Source organism: Misgurnus anguillicaudatus, chromosome 20 (assembly GCF_027580225.2).
Source record: "Misgurnus anguillicaudatus chromosome 20, ASM2758022v2, whole genome shotgun sequence".
NCBI classification, from domain to species: domain Eukaryota; kingdom Metazoa; phylum Chordata; class Actinopteri; order Cypriniformes; family Cobitidae; genus Misgurnus; species Misgurnus anguillicaudatus.
The window spans coordinates 23,327,561-23,354,052 of record NC_073356.2 but is presented as its reverse complement, the minus strand read 5'-3'; the positions used below and the strand labels follow the sequence as shown (position 1 = coordinate 23,354,052).

The 26,492-nt window shown below is 37.2% G+C and overlaps 1 protein-coding gene across 1 annotated transcript in view; it reads left to right on the top strand.

Moving 5' to 3' along the window:
* The window catches only part of csmd3b (CUB and Sushi multiple domains 3b), a 507,791-nt gene that overhangs the window by 115,938 nt on the left and 365,361 nt on the right, over positions 1–26,492 (top strand). Inside the window, exon 3 of the mRNA XM_073858336.1 lies at positions 5,713–5,825. Coding sequence (XP_073714437.1) covers positions 5,713–5,825 — 113 coding nt within the window. The remainder of the gene's footprint in view (positions 1–5,712; positions 5,826–26,492) is intronic.

The following is a 26,492-nucleotide window of genomic DNA, read 5'->3' as shown; positions in this document are numbered from 1 at the left end:
ACATCTCAAACTAGTTGTTTTTAATTGTAGGAACAACTGTACAATTAAAGTGCAATAACAAAAAGTTAATAAAATAAAAAGCTTTTTAAACTAAGAAACATTCATGGAATTGTTTAATGATTTTAACATGTGAGTTATGCACTTTTGAAAATGGTCAGCAGCTAGTAAATACAATCACTATAGTAAGGTTGTAATTGATGTATTGCTGGTAACATACATTATTTTATTAAACTATATACCTAGTTTAAATGAGCATATAATTAGATGAGTGCCATGTCATACTTTTGACACGTTTATTGTCTTCTAACTTCCCTGACCTGGATACCTGATATCAGACCTTTATTCTCTTTCTCTCTCTCTCTCTCTCTCTCTCTCTCTCTCTCTCTCTCTCTCTCTCCCTCTCTCTCTCTCCCCAATGTCTAATGACCTGCGCATTCTCGAGGACGTTCTTAAGTTTTGTTTGACTTGACGCGAAGCTGCTAGACCTCAGAAGATAATGCACATGGTATTAAAAACGCGTCGTGCAAATGAGCGGTAATAATCCGGTCAGCAATTTCGTGCATGAATCCTACCTTTCATAGGAATGAAACACTCGCTTCGCGTCAGTGGAAAGTGGTCGCTTAAATATGACCAGGGGTTTCTTTCATAAGATTTAAACTGAGGCGGGTCTGCATTAGCGCGCGCCTGTCTCGTCCGTCTCCATGGTTCTTTTTGCGTGTTCCCCCGCCCATCAATCATCCGTTGCGCGTCTTTATCACATTGCTTTTTTAAAATATTTTTTTACTCAGTAACGGATATGATTTAAAATGTAGCGAAGTACAATACTTTAAATAAAACATACTTAAGTAAAAGTAAAAATACAGGTTTTAAAAACTACTCAAAAAAGTAAAAGTACACAAAAAAACTACTCAATTACAGTAACGTGATTAAATGTAATTCGTTACTTTCCACCTCTGGGCTTAAGTTATTACAACCTTTTTTTTAATAATTTATAGCAACTTCTAACTGGTCAAAAAAGTTGAAATTACTTATTAACTGTAGTTGTTTAAACCCAAACATTAAGGTGCAAAAACAAAAGTGTAAGTTTATTTGAAAATGACACCTTGTTTCAGTGTAAACTACAAAAATGGGATAACAGTGACACCATGCACATGTAGGGTGGCCATTCGTGCCAATACCGCCAGATGTTTTCAGGTTCGTTCTCCGGAAGTCGCGTTGCTCGACCGCATACGTCATCGAGGTTCTCACATTTCAGTTAAAATACATTAGAAAATTAAGATTTATTTCTTTTAAGACATACAATCATTGAAGTTTCATTCTTACCTTGAAATGTAACGGTTGCTTTTCTGAAATTAAACCCGAAATATTAAACCTTGATGGCGTATGCGGTCGACCAACGTGACTTCCGGAGAACGAAACCCGAAAACATGTTCGGGACGTGTCTGGCGGAACTGGCACGAATGGCCACCCTATGCACATGTGTTAGTTCACTGTAAAAAATTAGCTGTAATTTTGCAGCTGGTTGCCAGTAACTTACTGTAGAAGATAAAGTCTGAAAATGTTTCATGTTCATTTAACTTTGAACAAAATGTTGCCAGTAAATAACATAAATGTAAAATCTACAGTAAGTTACTGGCAGCTAGTTGCCAGTAATACCCATTAATACTGTAATTTCTACAGACATTTTTTACAGTGTAGTCTTTGTCTGACGCCATATGCATTGCTTCCGGGTCCAAACGATCTCAAATGCCATATGGAAAAACTGAAAAATCACGCTAATGTACACTTGTATCATAATGCAAAACTAACAAAAACATCCAATCCTTTTATCTCCATAACAAAATCCGAGATGATCAGACGTGGACTCATTAACATTTTAAACGGCTGTTTAAATAATATCTTGTATTAGAATGAGTGGAGGCTTGGACCTGGAAACTTTTGTATGTATTCTTTACATCATGACTTAACAAACGGATAGACATGCGAGTAAAATCATAACAACAATGGCGACCTACAGCTGCTCAAGATATGGAGTTTATTAACTCGTCTCCAATAAACGTAATAAAATGTAGCTGCTTTACAGTTTAAAGTCACTTAAGAACATAAAAACACCTGCTTCATTGTTCGTCTAAACATTGTCTGTCTGTCTTGATTGTTTGTTTTTGTCGCTTCTGTAGAATGCATACTGTATGTGGGCAGGTGTGCAGTGTTTCTTTACAAAGTAACGTCGCCATCTACTGGCCTGGCACACATAATACTGAGTTTTTGTGGATCTGTGTAAAAGTGGATCATGTTTACATACTTTTTTTAAAGCAAAAACTTTTTTTACTAGATCTTTGTTGTGTTAGTGTAACCTAAAGTACAGTAACCAAAATTGGCACAGCTGTTAAGCGAGTCTTCTGTTTTTGTCTTGCCTCTGAACATGAGCAGCCCAGTCTCATGAAATTTCGTTATATAGTCACGTATTTTTTAAATTCTTTTTTCTTTAACTGAATTTTCAAGTTTTTTTTCGTGAACATATAACGAATTCCTGTTTTCGCGTGATTATCAAGTATTGGCTATTCAACTGTTTTGTCCTATTTTCTTACCATTGTCGCTTCGGTTTAGGGTTAGATTTACATAAAATGACGTCTCTACCCAAACCCAACTCTAACCCTTACGCCAGGCGACATTCAAAAAAATAAATCAGAAAAAATAGTATAAACCAATATATAAAGTGACATTCTAATGCAAGCACCAAATCTAACCCTAAACCGAAGCGACAATGGTTTAAAAATAGGAAAAAGCAGTTAAGTAACCAATAATTGATAATCACACGAAAACAGAAATTCGTTATACGATCAGGAAAAACGCGGAAATTTGTGATAATATCACGAATCAAAAAATATGTGACTATATCACGAAACTTTGTGAGACTGGGTAGACATGAGACACTTCGAAGGTTCGATTCTAGAGCATTTGTGCCTTCAAGAGAATTCTTAATTTTCTGGTCAGTTTTGCGGTTAAAGAGTCCTTTTAATCCCCACTCTGATGACGGTCTGGTCTTTGACCCTGTCAGTATGGCGCCTTTTAAAGTCTGCAGCTGGAGCTGATTGGTGGCTGGGAGCTTCAAGACAGAGGATTTTGCTGCATGCTCTCAGGGCCAAAAGCAGAATGTCCAAGCGATTTAAGAGCAGATGATCGTCTGACAAGCAACGGAGAGCAGAGGGCCCCGACTGTTTTGGCTGAGGGCATAGTGAGGAGATAGATTTGTTCCAACTCACGCAGTAGTCGAAAAAAGCAGTTAGTGAGGCCCTTGGGGACGGATGGACTTTACCAACGTGCTGCTGTTCCTTTTAAAGAAGCACCACTGATCTCTTATAACATGTTCAAATATATACGCATTGCTTTATGGACTTTACTAACATGCTGCTGCACAGCCAATTGATACTATCACTTTTTGATACTGGTACACCATGTACTGGTATACTGGTATAGGACAAGTGCAAAAACAGGAAGTGATGACAAGGAGAGCACTATTGGAACACAACCACACAATGTGCCTCCTTGTTTCACTAATCCACCTCAATTTCTTTGTCCCTCAAGAATAATGAAAATATATCTGATAATACGCATAACAATTCAGTCAATGGTAGATTGCTAGCATTATTCAGCAGAGTTTGCCAGGAGAACACAAGCTGGTGATTTTCTTATTGTTTAACGCCTCACTTCCCATGATGCGTTTTGGCACGGGACTGTTTTTTATATGAAAGGTGCTTTTGATTACATAAGCCTTACAGATAACATTGTAAGCAGCGATAGTTCCCTGAAGTATTTAATTATTTCTTTATCTTACGTACGCAAGTACTTTTCTTCAAGGCTTTTATGATGTGCTATTTGTTATTTTGCCTTATTAATATGGTCTAGAAGCATTGGAGATCCAATTGTGTCATGTCTGAATTAGGAACTTAGGTCTTTTAATTCATTCTCTAGCGGTCTTCAAAGCTCATGACAAGTTTAAAGGTTAATATTATTAAAACAAAAATCCATGCAGTGTCCTGAGGATATTATGCTTCGGTATTCATAAATATTTCAGCCACAGTGGGAGTTCATTAGCATAAACACAAGGAACTCTGTCCATGTGATGCACATTAGCTGACACACGCAGACTTGACTACACACACACATTTCAAAATCGCTTTGCCTCTTAACATGTGGCTGCCCTTATCTTTTTTATTTTATTTTTTAAATGGATATTACCAGCAGTTCTGCTAACGCACAGAGAGCCTTATGCATTTCTGCAAGTATATGTGTTTTATCAATGCCTTTAAAAATACATTGTGTAGCGTGGTGTGTGGATATCACCAAGGTGCTGTTTGACAAAATGTCTTTATTTTGTGCAATATGTGTGTGTGGGTTATTTTAAAAGTTAAATACAGTAGGGTGTCTGCCTTTATGTGAAAAAAAAAAACAAGCACTAATTTGCAATAATACGATCACTCGGAAAGAACCGATTGATATTTAACTGAACATTGTGGCATGATTCAGCCATCTCATAAGCACTGATCTTATTTTAATTGAGCCTTTTGCTGTGTTACAGCTTAATCTGTCTGTCATTGTTGAAAAAAAAATGTTTGGAGACTTCTGCATTATTCAACCGTCTGATTTTACTGTGACTGTCTTAGGCAATAAATTCTGCATATCAAAGTGTATGAACAAAGCTATATGATTGTCAATAAATGCAGCAATCGTTTTCACAGCATACGCTTTGAAATCTTTCGATAACATCTTTTTGATAATCTTTTAAAACTTTTGTTTCTCCATGTTACAAAACAAAGATGCACATTGGGGATTTTCACCACGACTAATCTTAATCCATGAAGATATAAGATAAGATGGTATTAATTCAAGGCAGGGCAGAATGCTGCTCGTAATATTTTCAGTGCTCAATGGATTTTATCAAAGCCTTAGCAGTCTTTGGATATTAGCAACAACAAATCAATGACTTCAATGAATTGCAATGGTTTATTTCACTTATGTTATTTACACAGTATACTATTACAGAAATGTCCCTTACCCTAATCTATCCTTAAAGGAACAGTATGTAGGATTGTGGGCAAAACTGGTATTGCAATCACAAAACTTGTGGCTAAAACTGGTACTGCAATCACACAACTGGTGGCCAATACACAACATGACAATATAAACATCAGTTGAGGGCTGCAACTCAACTTTTTAATGACAATATCCTGGACAGACCACTGTTGTCAGTGATATAAGTATTTGAAATGAACATGATTTCTTAATGTCTAGTGACATTTCAGGGCTATTTTATGATTAATTGATATACATTTCTTACATACTGTTCCTTTAAAGGGATAGTTAATCAAAAAATCAAAATTGCCATTAGAATAGTCCATATGATGTGAGGTTTTCATAATCAATATAAATAATCAGTTTTGTCTATATTTTCCTGCCCTTTATATTACAAGTTTGATGGTCAGTTTGAAGGTCAGTTTGGATCAATCCTACCAAAACGCAGCATTTTTTTTCCAAGTAAAGTAGTGTTTTTCACTCACTTCTGGTCTAGAACAGGAATACAGGGAACAACTATAGTACAACACTATGTATAGAGACTTTTTAAATGTAATCTAAGGTGGTAGGTTTACTATTAAAAGTTCTTATTTGTATCTTTCTAACTTTATCTTTTTATTATTCTCCATCTCTTTTTAGGTTAACGGGTTTCCAAATCCCACCTCCCGTCACAAGCACTGGGTCTGTGTTCTCCCTAAGACTCACCAGTGATTTTGCTGTGAGCGCGCACGGCTTTAAAATCTATTATGAAGGTAAGAATCCAGTCTGTTAAGTGTTGTGGTACATCTTGTTAAAGTGTATTGTCATTTATTGCATGTAACAGGTGAAATCTACGGTATGGACATTAATTATTATCCACTTCGCTTGGCGAGTATGAAGCTACCCTGCAATCTGTGCCAATCATAATAGACTTTAAAAAACATCAGTGAAAAGATGGTGTCTGACTACATACTCCAACATTTCCCATTAAAGCACATCATATTACTGCCAGGAGATCTGCTTAAGACACTGTGATTTTTCTCTATTGATACAAGAGTTTTACAGTATATTACCTACCATTTTATAAATTGTAAATAGTGATTACTTTTTCATATATTGCTTTTGTTATACACTACTGTTAAAAAGTTTTGAGACACTTGCTCTTCCTTTATATTTTCTTCACATTTTAGAATAATAGAAAGCTAACAAATGTTACATGAGAAAAACACACATGTAAGCTACATGTAAGCTACAAAATCCAAATTTAGAAGGTGTCCAGCATCAGAATTTTTTTAAAAAGCCCTTGAAGCCATTTTTTTGCACATATAAGATTAAGGTCTGAACTTACTATAACCATTATTTTTAGAGGATTTAAAAAAAATTCCTATAGAATTATTAACATTTTTTTTAGATGAACATGAAGATTTAAACATATGCCTTTAGATAAAAAAGATTAATAAAATCATAAAAAAACATTTCAGCCAAGTGTTTCAAAACTTTTGAACGTAAAAACTTTTGAACGGTAGTTGTATATCTATATCATACTTTATATGTAGAAATTGCACACCGCTGTGTCCTTTTACGATCATTCTGCAGCTTTGGGTGTATGATGGTAGCAGGGAGATGGATGTGTGTGGTGTTGTTGATGTGAAGTGCTCTGCTGACCTTTCTTTGTCATTTGAGGTATACTGTATCTGCCTGAACAAGCATCAATTACTGTGTTGTTTTGGTGTCACAGCCTGGTTGCCCCATCCTCCTGTATTTTGGATCTATTTTTGGAAAAGCCAATACAGGAAAAAATCACTCACTAGTGCAACTTCCTCTGTTCTCATTGAACTGTGCCTCCTAATCTTCTCTCTTACCCATCCTAAATTAATGGACATTTGGCTTTATTTAAAAAGAGGATTTACTTCTGTGTGAACTCATGAGACGTGACTTATTGATATTAATACCGTATTGCATTTACAGATGCACATATTGGGTAAAATATAGTCAGTTAAATATTTTTCACTTTTTAATGTTAAAGTAAAATGTTGAGTTGTAGTGACATATTTTCACTAATCATGGTGTAGTGCATTGTCTCTCTTTTTTGTCTACAATGTGGAGATAGATAGATAGATAGATCGATAGATCGATCGATAGATCGATAGATCGATAGATCGATAGATAGATAGATAGATAGATAGATAGATAGATAGATGCCTGAACATGGTCTTCCAGAGTCTTTACAAAACCAGCTTAGCCATGTTTTATAATTACACACGCTATTCTCATTGGTTGTCAGGACAATATCTCTGTCTCACTGAGAAACCGACAGACCATGTCTGTCTCGCTGCAATGGAAACAAGTAGGTCCCGCTACTCATATTAATGTGCCGCTCGTATTTTTCCACGACTACGAAATTAGGAGATATTCAAAACCAAGGAGAAAGCGAGATAAAGATGTGCCGTCATGTGCACTGGGCTTCCGGCTTGTTTACATAAGAGAATGTTTCATAAGATGGACGGCAGTTTAGTGTGCATAGCCTCATCAAGCAGTCTGTCCCAGAAATGTAAGGTTGAATAAGCTTTAATAGGAAGTTATTGCTATGACCGGGGATGTTTTAAGGTTGGAGGAGGAGATTGGGGGTGGAGACTGAGGAGTTTTGATGCATGCAATGGCAGTGATATTAGTGGTAGATCTGAATGGAGATGGGCCATTGATTCATTATTCAGGACTGACTCACACAGCGTGGCCACTTTAAAATCACTGCATTGCAAAAAAATGCATCATAAAGTTTAAAAACTGAATTATGCAAGTCAATTCAACCTACTTTTTTGTTTTGACTTGTGATAAGTTGACATATCTTAGAAAAACATGTTGAAGTTGTATAACTTCATTTGTTAAAGGGGACATATCATGCATAAAAACAACCCAGTAACTTAGTTTTGGCAAACCATTCTCTGCAAGCATGTGAAAAATAGGTCATTGAATTTTGGCTCCTCTTGTGATGTCACAAGGGGATAATGCTGCCCCTTAATCTGCACTATACAACCAAAGTAACTTAAAGAGCACATATTGTCCGATTCACAATTTACATTTTCTTTGGTGTGTAAGTGTGTATTAGTACATGTTAACGGTATGCAAAAGGTACAAACCCCAAAGTGAACGATGATGAGAGTTATCGTCTCCAATGTAAATCTCTTTTCTTGAACTTTAATCAAACACACGGATTGTAGGCAACAGTTTAAATATACGTTGATTTGTTATAATATTTCTACAGTGTGGTTATGTAAATGTATCCACCTTATTTTCGAACGCAGAAGTAAGTGATGTGACGTATTTCCCTTCTTTGGCGAGACGTCTATTTCCATAGCCAGCCGGTAGAAAACAGTGTAGTGGGAGCACACATAAAACATAAAAAAATAAAGTGGATACAGTGCTTCAGTTGCAGTAGTAGTGGGTCAAGATATAGCTGCCTAAATAAAATGCAGGCAGCTCAGTTTAATATCATCTGGCTTTAATTTCTTAAAATACCTGCTAACCTTTTAATTCTATTTTCAAGCAATGAACAGAATTGATCTGTTCCAGAGGTTAACATTTTTCATACATGTTTTTATGACCATTTGGCACCATCTTTGACATTAAGAATGAATATAGACTTTTTGCTGTACCTTTAAGACTTTGCATATCAAATGAGCAATAGCACTTTGCTACACTTACTGACAAGTTGTGGCTTTTCTGTCAGGTCAGATATGTTTAACAGCTATTTTGCATAGCTTGCATTACATTGGGACGGTATTACCAAAAAATCCAGACCCTGAAGGTGAATAGAAACGTCATCCATTCTTTTCTAACATAGAATAATAGACAGAGCAGAATGTATACAGTAGGAACAGCACAAAATTTGGTGGGCTTGCTCACATTACACAAAAATTGTTAAAGGGGTAGTTCACCCAAAAATAAAATCCTGTCATTATTTGCTCACCCTCATGTTGTTACAAAAAGATAATTGTAATGAACCAGTAAACAGAAGCGAAACTTACATCAATTATGGAATTCAATTGTGCTCAAAATGGTTTGGATACAAATATTGCTGAAAATATATCCCATTGTGTTTAGCAAAACAAAGAAATGTAAACAGGTTTGTAACAACATGAGGGTGAGCAAATGATGACAGAATTTTCATTTTTGGGTGAACTATCCCTTTAACTCATGGACTGTTATGAATATGTAAATGTTTACCATAATGTTATAAGTTTCTATTGGATGTTGGCAATCGATGTAATTTAAGAACAAACTTTAGCCGCTTTGTTTGATGATATTCAGTCTTTTTGGACTTCTGTTGTGCACTTACATCTGAATATTTTAAAGAGCAAAGCTGCTGCTTCAGTACTCCATAAACAGTTTAGGAGTCCTGTGGACTAGTAAAAATATATTGTAGCATTACTTTCCATTCACTTTTAGCACTATTTATTCTGCAACAAGCGGATCCAGATACTGTATTCTCTTCTTGTAACCACATGCCTTTATAATTCCCTCCTTAAACTTCAGTTACTGTATATCTATTGCATTCGGATGGGAAATGATAACAGATGGGAAACAATGCACAAACAGCACAAAAAGTAATTTAAGGATGTTTTCTGAAGCATTGTAGACTGATCTATTATTTTTCAGCCTGTGACAAATATACATCTAAAGGTGTTGCTAGTCTAGAACAAGTTGATTTCAAAGACACTTCCTCTGTCACCATAAAGCTTGGTTTCCAAAGTCAGCAGTTTTGCATTTACGCTCGTAAATACATGACCGAAGCTGTTGTTCCCATGAGGGCCAGCACAGGTAAAAATCTTACGACATCCATTCTGGGTAGACACTTTGAGAAGGCCTCTTGAGGTAAAACCAAATCACTGCATTTCAGTCCTAAAGGGACACGTCTTTTAGTTTTGTGGGTCCTCTGAGACTCTAAAATGCAGAGGTTTTCATTCAGTATATGAATATTAAATGATCCGAATTATTAATGATGCATACTGCCTTAATAAAACATATATATATTCCCGACTAAAAGGGATATACGGTGTATGCAAGGAATGATTTTCTTTCCTTAGGCCCTCAGGTGAAGATTTCTCATTAAGGTCAGTAATTCTGTATTTAACAGATTGTTTGAATAGTATTGAAAAGTCTATTCGCACTAACATTTACATATTATTAATGCAAAATCTATTTTAATCTACAGTAGTAAATTCTTGTAGAGTTCCTAAAACTAGGGGTTATAAATGGATTAAGATGTCATTGGAATTTATCTTAAAAATGAGCATAGTGTTTTTAGACACGAAGCATGAACAAGACTTCACTTTCTATCTCTTATTATTCACACAGCAGAAACATCGAGCTGTCTTATAAATTCTCCATTTTCGTGAGATTATTGAGTAGCGCTTGCAAGAAAACTGGTGAAACGGACAGTTTAAGGCAAAAAATCAGAGCGATTCTCTCTCACCTCACCATCAACACCCAAACCTTAATATCCAATAGAAGTGGTCTCCATTTCTCTGCATGGCATTTAATGAATTTACTGTTGCTTATGAGCACATTTGACTTAATCAAGCAGATTTGCACCGTTGCCAGAGGTCCCAGGATGTCAATGTTCTTTGTCCCCAGATTGCATTTCCTTTTCAATTTGATGCTTTCCTGTTTGCTTGGAATATTTAATATCCTCACTAATGACTCTTCACCGCCGGCCTAACATGCATGCCTTCTCCAAGCAGATTTCCAGGTCGAAATTAATTGTATTAATTTATACTGGCGTCTAACTTCAGGCTTATTTTTGAAGATCATTTCCCAGTGGTAATGATGAGCTGCTTCTTTATTATGAGAGGTTCTGCTGACCTCTTCAGTCTGCTGTCACTTCATTTTGAGTGACAACAGACTGTCTCTCACACTTTGCCATAATTAACAGGGAATTAGTAAGAAGATGTTCGATAACCTGCAGTGCTGCCCACCATCTGCAGCTGAAGTTCTGAGGAACAGGCGATTTGGCAGAGAGGTTGCATGCTAATTATGACTGACAAATTGACAGGGTATTTCTGGAGCTGTAATGTTATTATTAAAGTGACGGCTTGTGAGTGCTTGCCTAGTTGGCTTTGTGGTTGCTAATGTTATGATTATTTGATTAAATAATTACTAGATTTTTTTCTTTTTAGAGAAAATGGGTAATTTTTAGTACTTAATAAAAAGAAAAAGGTTATGGTGATAGATGAATGCCTAACAACCAATAGCCATCATAGTAACCTAGTTCTAGCCTAAATAAACTTGATGTTGTTTTTGGCAAAATAACTTCTGAGATGATATTCCGTCATGTAAGCAAAGTCAGCAGTGATTACGAGGTGTTTGGTTTTATTTATTTGTTTATTTTGCTTAGGCGTCTATTAATTTTTTACTGAGAGCCCAAATGTTGCCTTGTTGTAGCCTAGACCTACTTTTTTTAGGCTGTGTTTGGGTGGCTATTAGATTAAAAAAAGATAGTTAGATAGACAGACATACATTATATTGCCAAAAGGTTTGGGACACCTGCATTTATATGCACATGAACCTTAATGGCATTCCATTCTTAATCCATAGGGTGTAATATGGAGCTACAGTATAAAGGGGGTCGCACAACGGACACGCAGCTCAGCGCCGCGCAGCGCCGTTTTAAAAAAATCGAACACATTGTTTTCTATGAGTATACACACACCGGCGCCGACAGGTAGCGCCACCCAGCTAAGAATCAGGAATCCACAGAGCGCCACTCACATAGTTTAACATTAAATAACATCATATTTGTCCCAAATCATTAACGATTAACATTGGCTGCTAACGTATATTTTGCATGTTGAAGTAGACACTATCTGCCTCCGAGTTGTCCTAGACTCGACTCGACGTGACACGGTGCTGAGCTGCGCGTCCGGTGTGCGACCCCCTTAACAGTTTCAACTCTTCTTGGAAGACTTTCTACAAGGTTTAGGAGTGTGTTTATGGGAATTTTTGACCATTCTTCTGAAAGCACATTTGTAAGGTCAAATACTGATGTTGGACGAGAAGGCCTCGCTTGTAGTCTCAGCTCTAATTCATCCCAAAGATGTGCTTCTATGTCTTTATGGACCTTGCTTTGTGCACTGGTGCACAGTCATGTTGGAACAGAAACAAGCCATCCCCAAACTGCTCCCACAAAGTTGGGAGCATGAAATTGTCCAAAATGTCTTGATGAAGCATTAAGGGCCCTATTTTAACGATCTGAAACACAAGTCCAAAGCGCAAAGCGCAAGTGACTTTGTGGGCGGATCTTGGGCGCTGTTGCTATTTTCCCGGTGGGAGAAATAAGTCTTGCGCCGGGCGCAAATCAATAAGGGGTTGGTCTGAAGTAGGTTCATTATTCATAGGTGTGGTTTGGGCGTAACATCAAATAAACCAATCAGAACGCTATCCAACATTCCCTTTAAACGCAAGGGCGCAATGTCCATGGCGGGTTGCTATTATTATGACGGATTTACCAGGCGCACGCCAGGAGCGGTTCACAGCCGAGGAGACACACGTTCTTGTAAGAGCAGTCAAAGACAGAGAAGTTGTTTTGTATGAGGATGGGAGAAACCCGCCCGAATCAGCGTCGGTTAAACAGAGAGGAAATATCCACAATTGTCTCATCAGCTGCGCCAAGCACTACAATGATGTCAGGAGACGGGGGGATTCCAAGCTTGCCAGCATAATACGGGCACGCCGGGCACACAGGAGGACATCGCTGCGTCCACCCTCACCGCTGAAAGGGTTTGGGGGCTTTTAAAATTTAAAAATGTTTTTTGAAACTGCAAAATAGCATAAGAGATGGTTTGCGCCGGAGCACGCCTCCTTTTTTGCGCTGAACCGCCCAGGGAGCGCAAGTTCATTCCCTAGTTTGCCGATGTGCGTCTGTGAAGGGAAAAACCCGCTGTGCGCCAGTGCAAAATACGAAAGGATACATGCGTCACTGACAAAGTCAATTGCGCTGGGTGCAAGATAGGGCCCTAAGAGTTCCTTTCACTGGTAGTGATGGGAACACCTAAATTCAATGATTTGAAGTGGTATCCCAAAACTTTTGTCAATATAGTGTATATTCCTAATATCTAGTGATGTTGTACTTGAGTCTCGAGACCGATTTCTGCTTTCTCGGACACATCTCGGACTTGTTCCTTAAAAAACTCGGTCTCGACCCTTCAAAGATTCTGTCTTGGCTCGGACTCGGCATAGGCGGTCTTGTCCCCATCACTACTAATATCAAAAAACATAGTTCCCAGGAGTAGTTTCCTGGACAGGGCTTATCCTATTCCTGGAATAAAATGCATGTTTGAGCTGCTTTCATTTAAACACATCTTGCACTGGTTTGGTCTCAAGATGCACAGTATTTGTGACCAATCACGGTCAAGTTTTTGTAAGCCATGTTTGTAAAAACACCTTAAATGTCCTAATATAACTAAGGTCTGGTCCTGGATTAATATAAACCCCGTCTGGGAAACTGACCCATTAAGTGTTAAATGTATCATGCGCCCCATTACAAATGTTCAGCCTTGATGTTATATATTTAATTTAATCTGATTTAATTAAATCTTTAGTCTAGTTTTAATGCATCTGACTCAAATTAAGTTATAAATTAAATTGACCCAGGTAATGGCTGCTTATATGTCAAAGATGTTTGATGCAAATCATTGTTGCCAAATCTTCATCCTAATTTCCTGAATAAAGAGTGTTATTATTTTTTATATATATTTAATAAATAAAAATAATTAATACAATTATTTTTGTTAGATAGACCCAAAGTAGTAGATCTGTTTCATACCCATTTAAAAAATGCCAATGTTTGTTGCAGAATACATTAGGATGGAAGAACCAATCTTAAGATACAAGGAACACCTCATATCCCCCCAAGACACTAACCTTTTCACTTTGTTGTATATTATCCCTATATTCTGTTAACACCAGCATATAAATGTGCAGTGTCTGTGAGCAGCAGATCTGACAGCAGGTGGGACTGGGAACATCCATCTCCTACAGCTGCACAACAGTGAGGATCAAATACAGCTTTGTTGTTTACTTTTAATTGAATCCGCAGGTGATAAAGAGCATCTAATCTGTGAGTGTTGGTAAAGACCTTTTCTGTCAATAATCAAGTCTGCCATCTGAGTGTCTGCTGAAGTGTGTCTTAAACACTGTTTTGGAGGAATGAAGTGAAGGAAAAGCCAGAAAAAAGCGCTACTTACTTCATTTTCAGATCAATGATTTCTCCAGAGTTCTTGCTTTCTAATCCATTAGTCGGCTTCTCATTTCAAAGGACCCTGTCAAAGCTTGTCCGCAAAAACATCTTGTTCTCTTCCTAATAACCGGTTCTGGTCTTATTGACTGCGCTTTTGTCATTTTCAAACTCAATTGTGTGATGTCTGGAGTATTGAAAAACAAAGGCAGCGTTCATGTATTTGACACAGAATGAGATGTGTTGTCATCTCAATCTCATCTTTCACATTTGTAATTATAGATGAGCTCATTAATTGCTTAAAAATATTGAAACAATACCTTAAGGGTGCAGACAATTAGTATGGCACCAGTGGCTAAGTTAGCTACATCTAAATGCTTAACATGAAGCGTGCCTGAAGATGAAAAACAAAAGTAATCAAAAACTACAGTATGTATAGGACAGACATAATAATTGAATTTACATAAAATGCCACCAGCATGCATTTTAAACATGCATTTTACTTACAGTATGAACCATCTCTTGCTATTAGTATCATTAAGGTGTTTCCTGCTGCAGAATATCGCAATGTATTGGTACTAAGAAAAGTTCAGATTCAACATAACTATAAGGGCTTTTTCACACTGTCAGTTTAGTTCGAAACAGGGCACAGTTCACATAAAAAAATGTATTGTGAAAGCCAGAAGCGCACCGGAGTACTGAACCCCCGAGAATTAGGTGGTCTGAGTTCGGTTTCAATGGAACTTTGGCACGGTTTGCGTGAATGTGAAAGCACCCTGGACTTTTACAAAAAATTAAGCTGAGTTGCGTTGTGTTTTACATCCTCTTGTACGTGCGTGTTGGTGATGACGTGAGATGAATGCAAGTGCACCGGCTTTGATAAAATTGAGTGTGTGTGTGAAACTAGACTAACGCTTCGGGGGGTGCTGGGAACCTTTGTGCTCAGACCACACCAAACTAGCCCAGTGTAAAAATACCCAACATCTAACAGTTTCAGGGTACCCACGGGTCCTTAAAATCCTTGAAAGTTTCTGAATCTGGGGGAAAAAATTCAAGGCCCTGGGAAATTTTTGAAAATATACATACATAGATACAGGTCATTGAAAGTGCTTGCATCTATTTTATGCAAGAAGTTTTCTGGAAAAATATCTGTATGTAGTGTAGGATAATATCATACAAATTTTAGACTTTTTAAGCACACATGCAAAAATGTTCGCTTTAAATGCTTATATCTTCGGTATGCGAATGATGATTTATACCAAAATGCTTTTTTGCATAGTTGTGTTTGACACATGAAAACGTCTCGGGTTACGTATGTAACTGTTGTTCCCTGAGAAGGGAACCAGACGCTGCGTCTCCCTTGCCATACTTCCTTGCGTCCTTATGGCGCAATCTTTGGCAATATTTCAGATAGCGATATACTTCCTGTGTCTCACATCACCCTGTCTTTGTCGTTAAGCCTCACCATTGGTTAAATTTGATAAACACATTCAGACGCACTTACCCTTGGAGGCATCCCCAAAGTTCACCGCAGGGACGCAGCGCGAGTTCCCTCGAAAGGGAATTGTAACAATGTGTTGTTAAAGGTAACCCAATGTAACCTTGCTCTCACTTAATATGTGTCCCCACATTTAGTCCTTGAATTTGAGGTTATTGGACCTGGAAAGTCCTTGAAATGTCCTTGAATTTGAAGTTATAAGGTGTGGGAACCCTGCAGTTTAAGATGATACACAAAAAATGGTCCCTAGCTGTCACTGGTGCAGTAGCTACCCTTTCAAAACGTATACCTTTGTACCTAAAGAGTTCATTTTTGTACCTTTAGTAGAGGTATATTAGTACCAAAGAGTGCACATTGGTATCTCAAAGGTACATATCAGTACCTCAAAGGTACTTCAGAGTTACATATCATTACAGTACATACCAAATGAATACACATAGGTGCCCTCTGGTACATATTAGGACCGTTCTGAAGGGTACTGCCCCAGTGACAGCTTTGTACCATTTTTTACCATTTTTTTCTGACAGCGCATGTGGTATGACAGTTCACTAAAAAATCCCACTCAGTCCTCCAGATTTGAGGTCTTGTGCCAACACAAAAGCATCTCGCAGAATTCATTAAACATGTGCATGCTAATTCCTGCCATCCAATAAAGATGGTTTGCCCTCGGGATGTAAAATGAGATGCACAGTTCAATTGAAAATCTTTACTTGTCTGACTTGAAAGCTGCATGTTGCAGATTATTTGGTGTTTGGGAGAATCGCTTGACCTCCAAAAATCCGACACGCTTATGTGACAAGATACTTGATCGATCGAGTCAAAAATGACAAGATTCTTGGTGAAAAAATGTGACAGAAACAAACCAATCTGATATACTTGAGATTTCAGAAATTAAGTTCTTTACTTCAGGGTTGATTAAAGGAAATCTGCTGTATATCACGACATGGCTCATTTTAAAGCATGTACTTAAATTTTCTCCCTTCATTTATTTACCACCACAGTGCCTAATGCCATTTTCTTTGGTTTGTCTTTTATTCAAGCTATTGAGTTATTCTTTCATTGATCTGTATGGATAAAACAAACACTTGATGCCACAGAGAGAACAAAAATGTTTTGAACAGGTAAACAAAAGATTATGCACCCCCTTGTAAAGTCTACAGAAGGTCTCTGTTTCCCAGCCCACCCGATGTGTTGTAATTAGGCAATGGAAAAAGTCACGTTTTTCGTCTTTCAGTGCACGGCGTATGGCCTTCCTTTAGTCACCCAGTTCTTCTAATTTGCAATTTCTTTACCATCCTTGTGGTACTTCTGTGACCTAGTTCTAACCCAGGCATGTACTTCTGTCTCAGCCCTTCTGGAGCGTCCTTATGGGTATGAGAGGATGCTCTCGTGCTCCTCACACATTGTATCCATCATCCTCCATCTGTTAAAGCGGGCCAAGCCAACACCTCAGAGTGCACCTGCTGATAAAAGCAGCACAGTGCATTGAAGATTACTGCCAAGCAGTCATGGCCCTTTAGGGCAGCGCTTTCCCATGGTGCTTTGCTTTCTCATCTTTACGTCTGCTGTGCTTTGCTCTTATCTGCCTCTTCTTGAGCTGCTGGTACTATGGTTGGTACATCAATAAATGAACTTGGCGAGCAGCATGGACCGGCTGTGGTAAACACTGGTATTACCTCCTTTGTTGTCTAATTAGACTGTGTAGACTCTCAATGCAGCTGTGTGACTCTAGATGTTTCCTAAATGGATATGGGGTTTAAAGGTCACATAACACACACTGTTTCTGCATTTCTGATGAGTACCTATAGAGTACTATTACATCCTTTATATCTCCGAAGAGTCTTTAGTTTAATCAGATTTATAAAAGAAAGATTAGCTTTACCGAATCTTTCCGATAACGTACGAAAAATGAAGGAGTTACTACCGCGGGAGGAGCGAGTACGAGTCATGCAACACTCAACACTGCTTAACTTATGATTCACTGCATATTCGTGTCATTTATATAATATGCACGCGCCTATTTCCAACATTAGACAGAAGTCTTACTTACCACATGCAACTCATGACCCGGTTGGAACTTTTCAATGAATTCCAGCGCATCAAACACACATGCAAAACTCCGCTGCTACCCCGGATAATAAACTATATCCATTGTTTCCATAAGGCTGACTTTCTTCTCCTTACATTCAAAAACATACTTCTTCTTTTGTGCCATTGTTGAGTTTTGAAATTAAACAAAGTTGTGGGTTGCATGATGTGATGTTTGTAAGTTCTAGCGTCTCCCGCTGATTGAAGGGTGGGTGGGGTTTTCCAGGGGAAGTGCCCATATAAAGAAGTGGTACGTATAGAAACTCCTAAAACGTCAGCTGGACCCGTAATCGGAAAAAACTTTCCGAAACTTGTATGAACTCTGGCGAAGTGCATTCGGCACAGAAATACTCTGTAACACGCCCAACTGCTTTTTTGACACTTTGCCTACATTTAGCATGAGGAAACAACTCTATAACTGTGTTAATAAGTCAGAATGCATAAAATACCATTGAACCACCCCTTATGTGGTATTAAGTATTGAGACAGACAAAACTGGGATCAGGTTATCTTGTGAAGCTGTTTATCTTGACTAGTTTTGGATGAATGAATTAAGATTAAAACCTTTTTATAACAAAAAACTTTTTCTTTTTTGACGTTCATGTACATAACAGTGGCATTTTGGAAAACTGAAAGGGTCAATTTTAAGTTTTTTTTGAAAGCGACACCATTATCACCACCATGTAAACTACAAAAAATTTGAATTTGTGAAAACGGTGTTATGTGTTCATACATGTGACATCGCCAACTACTGGCCTGGCATGCATAATACAACGTGTTTAGTCATTTTCCCAGATCCATGTAAATCGGGATTGTTTTGTAAACATACTTTGAATTAATATAGGATGTGGGAATGTTTACTGCAACCAGAAACATTATAAAGGGGAGGAGCCAAAGCACTCAATATCAATGTTGCAGTAAAATATAGTTTTCACATTTCAGTTTAAAGAGCCAAACAGCTTTCTGATAGACTTTGGATCTAAAATGCAATTTTTGTACATGCAATTTAACTGCTTTTTTATGTGATTGTGCTAAAGCAACAAAATTTATGATACTGTTGTTTTCAGTTTTTATTGCTGATTGGATGTAATTACAATGTAATCTTAACACTTTTGGACATTTCTTCTTTTCCCATTTAAAGTTGTACGGCCATTACCAGCATAGGAAATTGTCGCCCAGGGCTGTTACCAAAATGCCTGCCAAACGAGCTCACTTCCTTTAAAGAGACTTTGGTGCGGCTATGTAATGGCCTCTTGCCTGCTTTAAAAAATACTCATTACACAACATAAGAGTAGTACTTTGTGAAGTTCATATGGCAGTATTTCAGTGCCAGTCATTTTATATATGCGCTGTGAAATATGCTTGACAGCTAGATGAGTTTGAGAATTTTGTGATACTTTTCGCTTGTTATATTACCAGCCTGGCAAGATCTGACTGGATGTACTGTAACTTCTCACACAGTTCACTTCCCAGATCTTCGCCACTTTCCCATACTTTTTTCTCTGCAGAAAGGAAACATGAGTCAGTCTGTATCCACTGCTGTTCTGTCGGCGTTCAGCTGTGCTTTCCAGACTAAAGCTGCGGATTATACTGGAAGAGCCCCGACTGCAAGTTTCAGACTCTGCAGAGCCTCAGCTGAAGTTTTCTAAAATTAGTGTGTCACATTCGCATGAGATTATTTCGGTTTAGATGCATCAAAGAGTTTGCTCTTAGAGTCTCATAACCACCAGCTCACTTTCCGGTTTTAAAAATGAAAGACTGCATAGTTTTATTATTCCTGCAGCAGCATGGCTTTACCTCCGCATTGACATTTTAATCAGCAGGAGGGAGTTAAAGCTGTGTGCGTGCTTGTTTTGGATTTGACTGTCTCACCCAAAAATGAAACTCTTTTTTAAAACGATGCACCCTGTTGTTTTAAACCAGTATTAAATTATTTATTCTGTGAAACACAAAGCAAACACAGGACGGATTGTTGTTGCGTCGAACAAAGCGCGAGTGCAAATAGCGCTCACGTCGCGGTCAAAGTTCAAAATAGTTTTGCGCTCTGTGACACCCAGCAGCGACTGTAGCGCACCCCCTGTCCTGTGTGAAAGCCGGAGACTTCATAGACAGCATAAAGGAATTCTGTTTGAAATATAAACAGAGTGCCTTTGTGATAAATAATCCCACAATACTAATTTCTCGCAAAAATGCTAATTAAAATGTGTAAAAAGCTTTACTTTATGTAAACTAAATTTGTGATCCAGCCGCTTGGCCGCCATTTTATTTTCAATTTGCAAAAGATTGAAGTGACCGTGAAGTGATCGTATAAAGATTATACTCTACGTATGTATATGTTGGGGTGGGTTTGTGTGCATGTGAGTTCACTGAAAATTCATTTTAACAGTGGAGATTTCAAACAATTGTTTTATTCGCTGGCTGCTTGGCACCTACTGTTAATGCAATGGATTTGAAAGGGTGACCTTGTAGCAGAACACAGATTTCTTGGTGCGCAGACACACTGCAAAAAAATCATAGTACCATCAATAACAATTACAACCTGAGAGCTGTCATCTTCTGCAGTATATAATAACGACAAGAATGATACCTCGACCACCAACCATAGTCCACTTTTCTCTTTCACCATGGTGGAATGTGACAGCATCGAGAGGTTGTCTGAGGGCATCTCACATAATGAATCAATTCTCACTTTCAGCATGCAACATGCCCACTCAAAAGGCCAAAAAATCTTTGTGTTAACAAGTAAATGTGTTGAACTTATACCTCCCTTATGCCTTGCTAATAACTTGCCGGCATGGCTTAACTTCAAGCATGCTTTGGTTTTTTCAGTAGGCGGCGTGTTACTTTGCAAGCAACATTATCTACGAATCTCAAGCTTACGCATGAGGTTCGATCTAAATATTTTTAAAGCTTCAATTAAGCCAGTATTTGCACGTCACTGTGTCTTTAAAAATTCACTTTGCCTCATTGGTTTTATTACTTGGCTATTTTCCATAATGAGCCGATTGCCAGTCAAAATTAGGTAGGGTTGATTGTCTGATTAACATCACTGATCTGATACATATTATTCAAGTATGACGCTAGTGTTGAGTGGTTAATAATTGAAAAGTACCTGACTCCTTATTTCTTGAGCGTCTAGCCATGTGAAAGTTTGCTTTATTGGGTTCGAACAGCCGGAGCAGGACTGTGAGCCCCCATGCAGAGCTGCGCCACAGGGCTGCATATCATGTGTCAGGTTAACATGGGTCGTAGCTCATGGGAATATTGGAGTTGTGAATTCTGCTCGCGTGTGGAAGCGGATCTCTGTTTCTCATCGGAGTGCTGAAAAGTATCTTTCTAAGGCCTGGGGTTTAAAATGTTTGTTAGCTGTAGCGTAATGTTAAATTTTAACATTTTGTGTACGTAGAATTTCCTTTTAATATATATTGAAACTTGGTATTTTGTTTTTTGCTTTTTTGTAACTATACATCAGCTGATAAAATGCGACTTGTTGTTTGGCATGGCAGATTTTTAGACTGTCACAACAATTTGTCCCTAGCCGTTACTGGGACATTACCTTTAAATAGCTTGGCTCCGCCCTCCTACGTGCTTCCGCTTAATTTTCATTTCGCTTCAGTACAACGTCTGGGACTGCGGTGTAGAGTTTCGTTTTCTCCAGCAAAAATCTGCAGGTCCAATCAGCGAACAGAGGGGGGTTGCTAAGAACGATGACGTTGAGGTCGTGCGTCAGTTTGAGTTGTAGTTCAGTAATGGCAGCGTAGAAAGACGTGAGAAAAGCTATTCGGTCCGTTGTTGCAAACACTGCCGAATATACAAAAGTTAAAGCCGGAGCAAGAACAATGTTTGCTAAGTTTTGTTGGTCTGATCTTTCGGACTTCTTGTTTCCGGCCGGTTTCGGCGCATGATATACGTCACGACCACACGTTAGCGATTGCCTATGGCAGATCCTGAGTGACTCTGGGTAGATCCAATAGTTTCAAACTTCAACAGAGGACCCTCCTTAACGGAAGTAACGCTTTGCAATGGAGCGTGGCCACTCTCTTTGTACAAATGAAATGAATGTATTAGAGTCTGGTTGGACCAGGCTACCATTTAAAGGGTCCTATATATGTACCATTTGGGTACAGATATGTATAGGCTTATATTTGGTACAACAATGTACATTTTAAAAGGGTACTGGCCCAGTTAGAGCTAGGGACCATTTTTTTTACCTTATTGTATAGTCCACATGTCAAATAATCACTGTATTATCCTAAAAGACAGATCTTTGGATCTTAAGGTGTGTTCATACATGTTTGGATAGATTTAAATGATCTCTGGTGCGATTGCTTGGTTGGTATGGTTCTTTTGAGTAAATGTGTGTTTTTTATATGTATTTTTTACATTATGATGTATTTTACATTCGATAATTTCGCTTATATTACGGTTACCACAAACATTGCTCTGGTGCCTATTTTTAAGACATTTGACAAGTTAGGTGTGCGGTTTTCAGAAAAATGAATCAACACCCATGGAACATTTCTCAGCCAATCAGAATACAGCATTCAACGGATTTGTGGTATAATACATTATTAATAACTTATCAAATAAATAAATAAATAAACACCATCAGCACAGAAACTTGAGCAGGAAAGTAACTACTGTAGCCTCTTTAGGCTAGTGCACAAATTTGACTGATGGAGGGTTGTGACAGCTCTCCTATCACGTATTGCATATTACATTTAAAACATCCAAGATTTATGTACAGGATGCTCTCTCTCCCTCTCTCTCTCTCTCTGTCTCTCTCTCTCTCTCTCTCTCTTTCTCACTCATACTATCGCTTGCTGTTGACATCTTTTGAGTTATTCTACAGGGACTTCCAAGTTGCTGTCTCACCTCCATCATGATATGACGCTTCTGTATCATATATCTTGGTACTGGCAGAGCTGATTTTTATTGCAGAATGTTGGTATGCTTAACTACTGACGCATGCGGATGTAGGTCAGACAGGATTAATTAAAGCAGAGTGGAAGCTCTTGCTAGTATGCACACTCACCCCGGCAGGTCCTAACAAGGTGAATTTGCAAGACCTTACATTCACTGCATACTATCTGAAACCAATCATTTTGTACCTCTATCAGTTCCCGCATCACCAGATTTTGCATTTAAATCTCTGGTTGTCGAACTCGATGTGACAGCTTTCCACTTGCATCCACTTCAGTTGTAGGCACGCACAACAGCACGATGGCAGTGGATGTAACAGAGGTATTGCTTTGATTGATGGCCCAGCTGAGGGATTGACCTTGAGAGAGATCTAGAGGGATGTATTCATAGCTTTGGCAATGAAGAGACAGGTCACTTCTTTTGCATAGCTATTGGTGGGAGTTGCACATCTAACATCTACCTTTATTTCAATATCAGGGATGTTTTATACTTACACTGAAAAAAAATATTTATTGAATTTAATCAATTTTTTTAAGGTAAGTGGTTGCAATCAATTTATTTAAGCTACATTTAAACAAAAGTTTTATATTTTATTTTACTTTACTAATCTTTTTTGTTTAAATGTAGCTTAAATAAATTGATTGCAACCACTTACCTTAAAAAAATTGATTAAATTCAATGACTCATTTTTTTCAGTGTACTTACTAAGTATTTTTGTCTTGTTTTCAGTAAAAATATCTAAAAAGTCTTAAATTAAGATGGAATTTCTTGATGAGCAAAATGACCTAGGAAAATAAGTCTAGTTTTTAGACAAAAAATATAAACTTTAAGTAAATTAGTGCTTAAAACTAGCAAAAAAATATGCCAATGGAATAAGAAAAAAATTCTTGAAATAAGTTTACCTTTTTATAAGCACTGCACTGCAAAAAATTATTTAAAAAAAAATTCTTAGTATTTTTGTCTTGTTTTCAGTAAAAATATCTAAAAAGTCTTAAATTAAGATGGAATTTCTTGATGAGCAAAATGACCCAAGAAAATAAGTCTAGTTATTAGACAAAAAATATAAACTTTAAGTGAATTAGTGCTTAAAACTAGCAAAAAAATCTGCCAATGAAATGAATTCTTTTTTTTCTTGAAATAAGTTTACCTTTTTATAAGCACTGCACTGCAAAAAAAAAAAAATTCTTAGTATTTCTGTCTTGTTTTCAGTAAAAATATCTAAAAATTCTTAAATTAAGATGTTTTTTCTTGATGAGCAAAACGACCCAAGAAAATAAGTCTAGTTTTTAGATCAAAAGTATCAAATTTAAGTGCTTTTGTGCATAAAACAAGCAAAAATGTCAGCCAACTGGTTAAGCAAATTTTTCTTGAATTTTTCTTGAATTTAGTGTTTTTAAGAAAAATAATCACGATTTTTTTTTCTTACTCCATTGGTGGATTTTTTTTGCTTGTTTTATGCACAAAATCACTTAAATTTGATATTTTTGGTCTAAAAACTAGACTTATTTTCTTGGGTCATTTTGCTCATCAAGAAAAAGCATCTTAATTTAAGAATTTTTAGATATTTTTACTGAAAACAAAACAAAAATACAAAAAAACAATTTTTTCTTGAAAATATTTTTTTGCAGTGTGTAAAAAAATGTCTTATTCCATTGGCAGATTTTTTGCCTGTTTTAAGAACAAAGTCCCTTAAATTTTATATTTTTTGTCTAAAAACCTAAAATGTAATTTTGCTCATTAAAATACATAATAATTTAAGAATTTTTTGATATTTTTACCCGAAAACAAGACAAAAATTCTAAAAGAAAGTAATATTTGCAGTGTATTTCCTAGAGTATGCACATATACACACACTTTACCACCACTTTTATTGTTTTTAAATAAAGCTAATTAAATGACAGCTGTCACACCGTAAACCTGACCTACTAAAGAATGGTTTATGTATAAAACAAATAGTTTTGACTTTTTAATTTATTATTGGATGAGTTGTGAAGCCATGCTTTATAAAGATTAACGAACATCTGACCGCATAGTCTATATATTACCATATGGCATGTATATATTCTTTGGTGAAATAATGTTGTCTTCTGATTTTCATACCATATTAATGTAATGATTTTCTGAAAAGAAAAAGTGGCTTTTATATTTTTGCTCTAAACACCGGTTCACAAAAGCGATCTTTAGCCAGAATAGAGATTTCTTTCTATGGTAAACCCATGCTCTTGCTTATTGCATTGTTATACTCTCACTGCATACTACATCCCCAAAATGAGGTTTTGCTCTTTTAAAGGGAAAACATCTATTTTTTCCCCAAACTCCTTGGTAGCTTGCTTGCACACTTACATTGACACAAATGCTGAACATCCATTTAGTGCACTTAAAGACTAACACATAAGCACATGTTCACAATCACACCATTTGTATGGATCATTTAACACACACATTTTGTAATAGATGCATTCACAACACACACACACACAGTTTCTCCTGCAGGGTTATCAAAGCGCTGGTATCTCATGAGACAGCTTACACACGTCTTCTCTGGTTCCATTTGACTGGCCGCTGACTGACGCCGCCTGCCTCCCCACCAGATTTGACATGCAGCTCCAGTGTGCCTGCGCAGGGCTGAGGAATTAGATCAAAGAAAGGGAACAACTGCAAAAATCCTTCCATTCCTCTTTTATGTCCTCTGGCATTACATTTTTGTTCTGGCTTAGAATGCACACAAATGTAGGGCACGTCAAAATGTTTCATTTATAATAGCAGCTATTAGCAGGTGACACGAAGGTTTGGTGGGTTTAATGCTGCAAAGACTAAACAATTATATACTTTCTAACTAGTTACAAAATAGCAATGGCAATTACTACTCTTAGTATTTTTTACCTGAATTAATGCAGGTATAGACAGAATCTTAGTTCATTAAGAAAGTTAATTTGTTTAATAGTCCATTTTAGTATGCCTTGCCTTAAAGGGGTAGTTCACCTTTTTTCATTAGTTCTTCCGTTAATTCTTTTTCCATTAATTTCACACAATGGAAGTGAATAGGAACTTGAAACAGTCATGTTCACTGTTTTGGAAAAAGTGTAGTTTGGACACAAAATCAACTTTATTTGTTTTCCATGCATAAAACAAAGTCATATAGACGGTTTCATCGGACGCACGTGCGCTGACGCAATACACGTCTAGATCCGAACTTTACTTCCAGTTTCATTTTTTTAATGGACTGACTAGTTGCTAAACTGATCTCTTGAACAAATGCCCCATTGAAAATAACTAATGTTTTGGTTTCCTAGGTAATCTATATGTTGTTTTTTTATTGTTATTTAAATAAACTACGTTTAAAGAACTTTGTTGTTATTTATTCTTTGCGGAGTTTACCGGAAGTTACGTGCGGACCACGACAGCCACTTGTTTATGTTGTTACTGCTGAAACCGGCTATACACTCTTAGAAAAAAGGTACAAGAAGGTACAAAAGTTGTCACTGGGGCGATACCTTTTAACTCTTTCCCCCATTGATGAGAAAACACTTTCCTGCCAATTACTTTTTTTACGGCAATCCATATTTCTGCTATTATCCACTAGGTGACGCTCTAGTAGCCACACTTAAACCACGATTTTGCCATTAAAGAACACCTATTTCATTTATTTAAACAACGTTATTTTGTGTGTTTGGTATAATACAATGTGTTTGCGTGGTT